Source organism: Haliaeetus leucocephalus, unplaced genomic scaffold (genome assembly GCF_000737465.1).
Source record: "Haliaeetus leucocephalus isolate CR32 unplaced genomic scaffold, Haliaeetus_leucocephalus-4.0 Scaffold741, whole genome shotgun sequence".
Classification (NCBI taxonomy): Eukaryota; Metazoa; Chordata; class Aves; order Accipitriformes; family Accipitridae; genus Haliaeetus; species Haliaeetus leucocephalus.
The window spans coordinates 6,008,706-6,017,915 of NW_010973177.1; the positions used below are offsets into that span (position 1 = coordinate 6,008,706).

At 69.0% G+C, this 9,210-nt stretch overlaps 1 protein-coding gene across 1 annotated transcript in view; it reads right to left on the reverse strand.

The window, feature by feature from the left end:
* Nucleotides 1–9,074, reverse strand: part of LOC104840102 (transcription factor COE1-like) — a 17,580-nt gene extending 8,506 nt beyond the window's left edge. The window contains exons 1-6 of the mRNA XM_010580819.1: nucleotides 8,944–9,074; nucleotides 3,849–4,005; nucleotides 3,530–3,593; nucleotides 3,408–3,463; nucleotides 2,690–2,763; nucleotides 1,787–1,855 (exon numbers count right to left, since the gene is read on the reverse strand). Of these exons, the coding sequence (XP_010579121.1) occupies nucleotides 1,787–1,855; nucleotides 2,690–2,763; nucleotides 3,408–3,463; nucleotides 3,530–3,593; nucleotides 3,849–4,005; nucleotides 8,944–9,074 (551 nt within the window). The remainder of the gene's footprint in view (nucleotides 1–1,786; nucleotides 1,856–2,689; nucleotides 2,764–3,407; nucleotides 3,464–3,529; nucleotides 3,594–3,848; nucleotides 4,006–8,943) is intronic.
* Nucleotides 9,075–9,210: the final 136 nt, after the last annotated feature.

The following is a 9,210-nucleotide window of genomic DNA, read 5'->3' on the forward strand; positions in this document are numbered from 1 at the left end:
GGAGGAGGGGGAGGCCGCGGGGGGGCTGGGGAACCCCCCCCCCCCCGGCTCCCCTCAGCACAGACGAGGGAAGGGGATGGGGATGCCACCAGCCCGGGGATGTCACCTCCTTGGGGCATGGCCCCAAGGGGTCCCTGGGGAGCAGGGGGCTGGGGTGGCCTCGGGGGACACTTGCCTTGGGGGGGGATCACCCCCATCCGGCAGGCACCCGGGGCTGGGATCAGCCCCAGCCTCCAGCACAGGGGGGGTCACAGGGCACCCCCCACGCACCCCAAAAGCACCAGCGTGGGTGCAGCACCCAGGACGCCTGTGGGATGAGGCGGCTGAGGGGACGGTGGGACACGGGGACGTCATTACCAGGAGGTTTGTCTTGGCTGAGCCGTGGCAGCTGCATCCCACGGCCGTGCTGGAGTTCCGGGGGCCGCGATCCCCACAGCTGGCCGGGGCACAGCTGGCCGGGGGCGGTGGGGGGGGACACAGCTGGCTGGCGCTGGCGGTGTGGGAGGGAGGCCGGGGGTCGGGGACCTGCCGCAGCGGGGCCGGCGTCACTCCGGGGTGCGGGGGCTAAGGCCAGGGTGTGCGGGAGCAGGGTCTGTGCCAGCCCTTGTCCCCCAGGGACCCAGGCACCCTCCGGTGCCGCGGGGACTCAGCACAGGGGGAAGCTGCTCACGGGGACACCCTCCCCCCCCCGGGATCAAGGGACCGTGCTTGCAAGCAGGGTGAGGTGCTGTGCCCCCCCCGGCCCCAGTGACGAGGTGACCGAGCCCTGCAGAGGGAGCTGGGGGTCCCTAAAACCCCTCAGCACCCCTGAAGAGCCTGGGCTTTGCTTGGCGTCACCAGGGAGGTGCCACCGTGCCGGGAGCTGCACGGGGACAGAGGGATGGGGACACGATGGGGATGCTGTGGGATGGAGGGAGGAACAGCTCAAGGGCTGGTGAGAGGGAGGGAGAGGAGAAAGGAGGGAGGAAGGAATGGGTGGATGGATGGATGGAGAAGAATGGGGGACGGATGGAAGGAGAGATGGATGGAGGGACAGGGGTATGGGTAATGGACAGAGGGAGGCACGGAGAGAAATCTGTGTGGATGGAGGGAAGTGGGGTGCATACAGTCTGTCCAGGGAGGGCAGAGGGACAGGGCTGCAGACAGACAGACAGACGGACAGACGCCTGCCCCAGAGCTGGGAGGACGCGGTGTCCGTGCACACACCAGCAAGTGCTGCCTGTGCCAGGCTGGGCTTTCTGCTCCCGCTCTGCCCCAGCCCAGTGGCCCCATCCCGGCAGGGAGGATGGGTGCACCCCTCACCGTGGGGCACGTGGCCGGCCCGTGCCGGGGAGCACACGGCTGGGAACACCGTGCGGCACCGGGGTGTCCCTGTGGCACGTGGCCCCGGCGCGGGAGAGGGGCCGCCACGCGTTCCCCGTCGCTCGCCGAAGTGGCTGGATGCCGCCTGTATTATTTATTTGTTTGATGCACATCGGAAGTGCCGCGCTGACGGCAAACGGCACTTTCCCCATCTGTCACGGCTGGCTGTCACCGCAGCCCGGCACGGGGCCGGCAGCCACCGCAGCAAGCCAGACCCGGGGCGGGGGGGGGGGGGAACCGTGTGCCCTCCCAGCCCCCACATGCTGCTCCCCCAGCTCATTAGCTCTAACGAGGCCAGTGCTCGCACCCGGTCCCCAGCCCAGGAGACTCCCCATCCCAGTGCCTCAGGGGACCCCCCACCGCTGCCTCCCCCCCCAGCCCCAGCGAGGCGCAGGGGGGGCCCCGCGCCCGGGGTCCCCGGTACCTGTCGATGATGACGGGGTCGGAGGGGGTCTCGTTGCGGTTCCCGCAGCTCTTCTTGTCGCAGCAGCGGCTGGGCACGGCCGGGGAGAGGAGCCGGCGTGAGGGGAGCCGGGGGGGGGCCGGGGCCAGCCCCACAGCCCCCAACCCCCAGGGGAAAACCCGCCAGAGCCCCATTTCCCACCCTTGTACCCCCCCAGCATTGCCCGACCGCGCACTGTGGAGTAGGGGGGTCCTGCCCCACAGCGGTGCAGGGGGGACAGGCGGGTGCCGCACAAGGTCCCAGGGTGCTGGGCTGTGGGGGGGGACGGACCCGAGGACAGGGACATCGGCCATGTGATGCCAGGGCACGGGGGGCCGTGGCAGAGAGGGCACCCCTGGGGTACCCCCCCTTATCCACCCCACCACCCCGCACCATGGGGCTGGGCTCCGATTTGGGGTTCTCTGGGGCTCAGGGTGCACCCCAGCCCTGGGAAATGCTTGGTGAGCCAAGGGGGGGGCTCTGAACCGGGGGTGCCCCAGCCCCATGCCATCCCTCGGGGGCTCCACCTCACCCACGGGGGACACGGCAGCGCCGGGCTCGTGCCGCCGCTGGCCAACAAATGTGGCGGTGCCGGCCCTGGGGAGTGCAGCGGGGAGGGGGGGCCCCCCGGCCCTGGCATCGTTAGCGTGGCTCCTGGAGATCAATTAGCCACGCTGGCACGGAGTGTTAATTTGCACAAACACCGAGCGCGAGGGTGGTAAACAAGAGCGGCGCTAATGGGGCACAGGGGACCGCGCACTGGCAGCAGGCAGCTGGGGCAGGCAGCTGCCCGCCTGCCCAACATGGCACCCCTGGTGCTGCTGGATACCCGTGGGACCCCCGCCGGACCCCCACCACCAGGACACCCATGGGACCCCCGCCTACCTGCACATGATCTCGTGGGTGAGGAGGACCCGGCACATCTCTGGGTTCTTGTCCTGCCCTTCGTAGATGATGGCCTGGGGGGGGGAAGAGAGCGCGCAGGGGGGGTGCCACCGCCGCCTGGCACCCTGCCCGTCCCCTGCCACCGCTCCAGCCTGTCCCCGAAACACGGACCCTCCCTGGGTGACCCCAGCCAGGCTGGGGGACCACGATGGCAGCTGGGGTGGGAGCAGCAGGTGGGAGAGGGACCGGGCAGGGAGCGCTCGTGGGTGGGTGTGCAGCCGTGCACACCTCCGAGTTTGTGCCCACGCACGCGTGCGTGCATGGCTGCGTGTGCACAGCTGTATGTGCCCGTGCACATGCTGCTGCAGGCGCTTGTGCACGCCTGCCTTCGTGCCGGTGCACAGACGCGTGTTCGTGCACGTGGAGGGATGTGCAAGCACACGTGTGCCCACTCTGCACACCTGGGTGTGCGCATACGGCTGCCTGGCCTTACAACCCCCGCGTGTGCATGCACTTACAGACATGCCCGCCTTGCACGCCCATGTGTGCGCACATGCGTACAGGTGTGCCTGCTCTGCACAGCTGCATGCACACGCACAGACGTGCCCACCAGGCACGCCCACGTGTGCACACGCATGTGCAGGTGGCCCTGGGAGCTCAGTGGCCGATGGGGTCGGGGACTGCCGGCCCGGCCAAGCCGCCAGCCCCACGCCGTTACCTGCTTGGACATGGAGTCGATGAGGCGGACGTAGAGGTCCTGCTCAGTCCGGAGCCCTGCGTCGAAAGGGGAGGGGGTCAGCCCTGCCCACACCCCCCTAGCCCCCCCGCCCCTGCACCCACCGTTGCTGTACAGCAGCTGGAGCCGGTAGTGGATCCCATTGTTTGTTTTCTCGCCGTTCTGCTCCTGGGGGGAAGATGGTTGGATGGGGGGGACCTCACAGTCCCCTCTCGGTGCAGCCCTCTGGCAGCCCCGGCTGGGCCCAGGGCTGTGGAGCCGCTCTGGTAACTCCTCACATGTGCAATGAGTTTGAGAGAGGTCTCAGCCTCTGCAGCGCAGGCTCCTGCACCCCTTCAAGAGCAGGGGGATTGCCCGGTGGAGTGACCCCCATCCCTGCCACAACCCCATCCCCACCAAAACCCCAGCGCCAGGGGGTCTCACCCGCTCCTTCTCCACGAAGTCGATGAAGGAGGTGCGCTCGATCTCCACAGGCTGGCCCTGCCGGTCGTACATGGCCAGGACGAAGTGGAAGAAATTGGATTTCCGCAGGTTGGAGGGGGGCTGCTTCTCAAAGTGGGCTCGGGCCAGGCCCACCCCGCTGTCGGCAGAAGGAGCAGGGGGGTGCGGTGAGCAGAGGGTGGCTGCCGGGACCCTCAGCACCCCCTCCCCGGCACCTCCAGCACCCCCTCCCCAGGGGTCCCCATTGCCAGGGGACAGGCTCGGTGGGAGCTGCCAAACTCCCCCAGGGTGGATGGGGGGAGCAGCCAGGACCCCCACACTGCCCCGTGGCCACGACAAGCCCGTGCCATCCCTGTTCCCAACCGGTGTCACCGTCGGTGCTGCGGGAGCCGGCGCGGTGGCGGCAGCGTGGGGGGCCGTGGGAGCCGGACCAGCCCCCAGAGCGGCAGCCAGCGAGGCGAGGGGGCCAAGATAAACACGTGGATGTAAAAAGTTCCCCCCTTTCGTGATTGAAAACACATCGGGCGACGAGGGAGGTGGGGGGGCGGGTTTGGCTCCCCCCCCGCGCCAACCTGGCGGGGGGGGGTGGGGGGCTGCAGCTGCCGGATCCAGTTCCCACGCTGTGCTGGGGACAGCCCTTGCACCCCACAGGGACCGCAGGGACCTTGCAGCACCCCCCACCCCGTGTGGGGCAGGGCCCCATGGACCTTCTAGTCCCCTTCAGCATGGAGCAGGAGCCCACAGCCCCCAGATCCCACCCCCACCGTGCCCGGCAGCACCCTGCGGACCCCACTGGCCATAGCCTAGGCAGGGGTCAGCACTGGGGTGCAAATAAGGGGGACACACACATGCACAAACACGCAGGGGGGTGACCCAGCACCCCCAGCCCTGCTCCTAGGAGCCCATCTGGGGACACAGTTTGGGGGATGATGGGCCGGGTACAACTCCCCCCCCACTGCCAGCCCGAGGGGGTGCCCACTGCAGGGGTCCATCCGCCACCACCCCCTGCCACGGAGGGACGTGGCCACTGCAGGAATGGGGGGGGTCACACCCAGCCCCCTGCCCGCAGCACCCTGCCAGGGGGGCTGTCGAGGAAAGGAGCCCTGGGGTGCAGAGACACAATGCATGGGTGAGGAGCAGGACCCCCAGAACCCTGACCCCCACTGGGCCCTAATTTAGCTGGGGACAGGGCACAGGATGGGGGCACCCCTCCACCCACAGCTGGAGGATGGAGTGGGTCCCTGAGCCCTGTCCCTGCAGAGCCCCCAGCCCCACAGGACCCCTTGCTTACACCCCGCCAGGGGGGCTGTCCCAGCCGTGGGGGTCCTTTGCTCCTGCACAGCCAAGCCCCCCCACTCCGCTCCCTCCAATGCTGCTCCCATGGGCTGGCACTGCCCAGGGCCAATCTCTGCTCCCAGGGGCATTGCTGGATGCTCAGGGACGTGGGGACATGGGGACATCTCCCAGAGTCCCACACAAGCCACAGCCACCAGCATCCTCTCCAAACAAGAGAAGAAAATGGGGCTCAGCTCTTTTACCAGCGACTTGCTCCTGTGGCCAGTCCCAGGAGCCTGGGGCAGAACCAGCACAGGGTGGGGGGGAGACCCCCCAGGCACCCTCACCTCCTTTAATCATGGTCCTTGGGCTTTAATTAACCCCTGGCATCACACTCAGCCCCAGCCCCGACCCCAGCTGCGGGCAACAGCTGAGGCCAAGTGTGAAGCCCAGACCCTGAAAACCTCAGGGATGCTTCTCTGAAGAAAAGTCTCCGTGACGGAGGAGAAAGCTCGTTAAGCTGATTGCCGGGGAGCCAAAACGTCCCCAGTCGGCAAACGCCGGGGCATGTGCCTGGCAACGCCTGCCTGGCACACGGGTGCCTGTGTGCATGGCCAACACACGTGTCTGGGCACACATGTGCGGACAAACATGTGCACACTCATGTCCCTGGGCACTGCTGGTGGCCGTGTCCTGGCACACCCCGTGGGTGGCCCTCGTCCCCTACCCAAGGCTGCAACCAGTGCCGATGGATTTGCTCACAGGGCCCATCCCCATGGCATCTGGCCCTGCAGCATGGGGTGCTGACCCCACCGGGACCCCAACCCAGTGCGCCCAGTCGGCACGCCACTCAGCTCCCCGAGGGACGGGGACCCCCGGTGCCGCAGGGACCCCTCTGTCTCCCAGCAGCAACCCTGGTCCTGCCGCTCTGGAACCCGGCCACAGGGCTGCCAGCTGATGGGAAGGTGGCACGGTGCCGGCAGGGTGGCTGCAGCGAGCCAGCGCCCGCCCGGCTCCCCCATTCCCCTCCGCCCCCCCAAAGCTTTGGCCTTAAAGTGCTGGGAGGTTGGGGGGGGTGATGGAGCCGCCAGCCCGGGCGGGTAATGGCTGCATCTCCGCTCCCAGCTCTGCTGAGACCCCGGCGTTCCGAGAGCTGAGCCTGGTTGCCATTAATTATTAAAGGCAATCAGAGCATTTCCTAGCAGAGCCCAGCGAACGTCTCTTACAGTAAAGCAGCATCTTCCCTTGGCGGAGCCGCCAGGCACCCGGGGCACCACGCAATTACGCAGTCACGGCTCCCCGGGCGGCTCCGCCAAATGGGGGGCAGAGGGGGGAGTGCCGGACCCCACCCAGGAAGCCAAGACCCCAGGTGGGCTCACCCCATGGCCCACAGCCCCTCTCTGCCTTGCCCCGGGGGCGCTGGCCCCCCTGCCCTCCCCTTGGCACACCTGGGGCAGCCCCTCTGCCCGCAGGGGCTGCAGCCATGGGTGCAGCTGGCATCGCCCAGGGACTCTGCAGTGGCCATGGGGTCCCACGGGAGTGGGGGGTCTTTTTGGGTGCTGGTGTGAGCCCCCCTGCCAGGGGTCTGAGAGGGACGCAGGGTGGAGGCAGGCTGGGTCTGGAGGTGGCGAGCACCCCAGGAGCATGTCCACATGCGTGACACTGCCGGCATGTGTGGCACATGCTCAGCTGCCGGGCACCACGGTGGGACGGGGAGGAGAGGGGGACCTGGAGGGCACCACAGGTTGCCCAGCACCCGGCTCGGCAGGGGCAGGGGTGGGCAGGGGGTCTGTGAACCCCATCCTCGTGCACCGGGCACGTGGCACGCAGGACCCCATCGGCACACGGCCAGCCACGTCCCTGCCACCGGGCAGCATCGCTGCCAGAGCCGCAGCGGTGGTCCCAGCCCTGTGTGCGTCCCCCTGCACTGCCAGAGCCGGGGCCGGGGATGAGGGGGACGGATTTTACCCCTCTTTCTCGCGGCCCCACTCTGGGACACAGGGAAGTTTCTGGGTGCGCTGCAGCAAGGCCAGCACTTCCCTGCGCCCCGGCTCGGACACCACAGCCTTCCGCCCTGGCACTGCCCCCCCCAGCTCCCTGGGGCCGGGTGGGACCCTTGGTCCAGCCGCTCTCTGGGGGCTCCAGGCTGGGCCACGGTGGTGGCTGTCCGCCCCAGTGGTGGCTGCACTGGGACGGGGCTGGGGTGGCTTTGCCAGGGGGATTGCTGCAGTTTTCAAGCATCCTCAGAGTATCTGCAAACACGGCGGCTTTGGGGGGGACCCTTGGAAGCCCCCAGGGCTTCAGCCGCAGGGCACAGCCTCTGGTGCAATCACGGTCCCCGGCGGAGAGCCAGTGGCAGGGCTGACACCGCAGCTGGGGACCCCGAGCTCGGGGACGGTGCACACAACCGGGTGATGTCGTCCACGGAGCAGGTCCGTGCTGGAAGTGCTGGGGATGTCCCGCTTTGCTGGGGCCCCATGCAAAGGGGACACCCCCCCCCCCCCCCCGACTTTCAAGCCCCTTGTCCCTGGCTGAGGGCGTGGGGCACCCCAGGGAGGCAGTGGGCAAGCTGGCCCGGGTCCCCTCGCTCCTCCGTGTCATGGGGCATCTCCTGTCACCCCTGGACAAAGCCGCAGCACGCTCCAAGCACAGCCCCCCCCTTACTGACTCCCCGAACCCCATGGCGCACATAGGGGGTACAGCAGGAGCTGGGGTGCTGGGGGCAGGGGTGAAGGTGTCCCCCAGCTGCCACTGAGACCCCTCTGGGCACAAGGTGGAGAGAGAGCAGAGGACCAGGGTGCACAGAGTCCTCCAGGAGGGCAGCGGATGGGATATGCGGAGCCCTGAGCCCGCCGGCGAGGGCAGGGGATGGGGCCAGCCGGGACACAGGAGGGCATCGGGCTGCAGCACGGCGAGCCCGGTGATGCAGGCTGCCTGAGCGGCTGCAGCGGTCCCTCACCCCAGCTGATGCTGCCAGCCCTGCCCGGGAGACAGGGATGGCACCACTGCCAGCTGTGCCCTCGCTCTGGGCGGCTTTTCCCAGCAGAGCCGCAGCTCAGGGTGCAGGTCCCGGCCCCGGTGGATGCACGGCACGGCACGGCACAAGCCCCTCACAGCTCCAGCAGTTGCTCCTGCCCCGCTGCCAGCACCCACTGGCCCTCCCAACAGGGCAACAGGCCTGGCACGTGCGGAATGCCAGGGGGCTTGGGATGCCCCAGGAACCTGGGGGTGCTGAAGTCCGCGGGGGCCCCCGGGACACCCAAGGTACCCAGGCGTAGGGGTTACCCGGAGGCCCAAGGAGCCCAGGGCATGTGGGGCACCTGGAGCGCCTGAAGTACCCGGTGGGCACGAGGCACCTGGGATGCCCAAGGCATCCAGGCTGCCCAGGGATCCCAGGGTGCTGAGGATGTGGGGTCCCCAGCGTGCCCAAGGTGTGCAGGGCGCCTGGGATGCCCACGACACCCGGGACGCCTATCGTGCCCAGGATGCCCACAGCACCTGGGATGGTCACAGCACCCAGGATGCCTGTGGAGCCCATGGTACCTGGGATGCCTGTGGTGCCCAGGATGCCCATGGTGCCCGGGATGCCTGCAGCACCTGCCATGCCTGCGGAGCCCGGGATGCCCATGCAGCCTGGGATGCCTGCAGCGCCCGGGATGCCTGCAGTGCCCAGGATGCCCGCAGCACCTGGGATGCTCCTAGAGCCCGAGATACCCACGGAGCCCAGCATACCCACAGCACCCGAGATGCCCACTGCACCCGGGATGCCCGTGGAGCCCGGGATACCCGCGGAGCCCCTTACCTCTGTGCCGCCGTGCTGGCGTCCAGGATGCCGGTGCCCTGCAGCCAGCGGACGGAGGGCAGCCCGGCGGTCAGCGGCTCTTCCTTCATGGGCAGCCCCCCCCGGGGCAGCGCCTCCTGCACGGAGAACATGGCAGGGGCTCAACGGCAGCCCCCCAACTTTCCTGCCCCGGGCCCGGCAGCGGAGCTCAGAGCCGGGCAGGTGCCGGGGGCCGCCGTCCCGGCCGCCGGGGAAGCGGCATCTGCGGCGGGTGGCCGGGCGGGAGCG